The sequence below is a fragment of the Rutidosis leptorrhynchoides genome, chromosome 6 (genome assembly GCF_046630445.1).
Source record: "Rutidosis leptorrhynchoides isolate AG116_Rl617_1_P2 chromosome 6, CSIRO_AGI_Rlap_v1, whole genome shotgun sequence".
Classification (NCBI taxonomy): Eukaryota; Viridiplantae; Streptophyta; class Magnoliopsida; order Asterales; family Asteraceae; genus Rutidosis; species Rutidosis leptorrhynchoides.
The window spans coordinates 281,766,031-281,767,153 of NC_092338.1; the positions used below are offsets into that span (position 1 = coordinate 281,766,031).

Below are 1,123 nucleotides of genomic sequence, written 5' to 3' on the forward strand. Positions count from 1 at the left end.
ATAGTTTCCAGAAATATTACCAGCCTTATTAAGTGAAATATTAGATTGACCCACAAAAGCACTATCTTGGGTTTTAACAATTTTATCAGACAAAATTCCCTTATGGGATTCTTCTCTTGAGATGATAGCATAAACCTCTTTAACATCCATTACACTATCTCTTAATAAAATGTTACTTCTAACAGATGTATATTCATCACGTAAACCCATAAAGAACTGCATTAACTTCATTATCTTTTGATGGTCCTTTTGTGAGTAGTAGCTGCACAAGCGCAGGCTGCAATATTACAAGTACACATAGGTGGGGACACCATAGCATCATATTGTTTCCACATTGTATTAAGCTTATGGTAGTATTCAGAAAGTGCGCTATCATTTTGTTTAAGAGTATTAATCTGATGATGCAAATTGTATATAATAGAAGTATCAATTTTATCATAAGTTTCTTTTAATTATTTCCAAACATTTGAAGCATTAGTAGAAAAAATCTGTCCAGAATAAAGATCTTCTGTAACAGACCTAAGAATCCAGGATAGCACAACAGAGTTGCATCTATCCCACTGCGATGCAACAACATCATATGTTTCACTTCTTACAACAGTTCCCTTTATAAATCTAATTTTATTATTTGTTGATAAGGCCAATAACATTGACCTCCTCCAGATATTATAATTTTCTGTTCCTTTTAGTTTTACAGTTGTAATAGGTGTACCAGATGCATCATTAGCATGAAGATAAAATGGATCACTGAAATCCAACTTATTAATCTGTGTAGCAGAAGTACTATCACCCATATTTTACACAAAGAACACACAAATATAATCAAATAAGAAACGGAATCAACAAGAATCAACAAATACAATCAAATGACTAATTAATCAAACATGTGCTTGATCAGGTTTTCACAAGTCTCAAGGAACTTGGATCAAGAGTTGGGAACATTGATTTATTAATCAGTTAATTGTATATCTGATAATAAAAAAATTCACAAATAAGAAACATATAAGCAAACAAGAAAGCTAAATAGTATGAATAAATGCAAGACTCCCCTTTAAAGATCAGAAAGAAATCAGAACAAGAAGAATAATCAGCGGAAGACTTCAATTAACAGGTAGAAAACCCT

At 31.5% G+C, this 1,123-nt stretch overlaps 1 protein-coding gene across 1 annotated transcript; it reads right to left on the reverse strand.

Moving 5' to 3' along the window:
• Positions 1–230: 230 nt before the first annotated feature.
• Positions 231–794, reverse strand: LOC139854513 (uncharacterized). Its single transcript, XM_071843813.1, has 2 exons — positions 465–794; positions 231–395 (listed from the first exon to the last, which is right to left on the reverse strand). The coding sequence occupies exons 1-2, from the start codon at positions 792–794 to the stop codon at positions 231–233; spliced, it is 495 nt and encodes a 164-aa protein (XP_071699914.1).
• Positions 795–1,123: the final 329 nt, after the last annotated feature.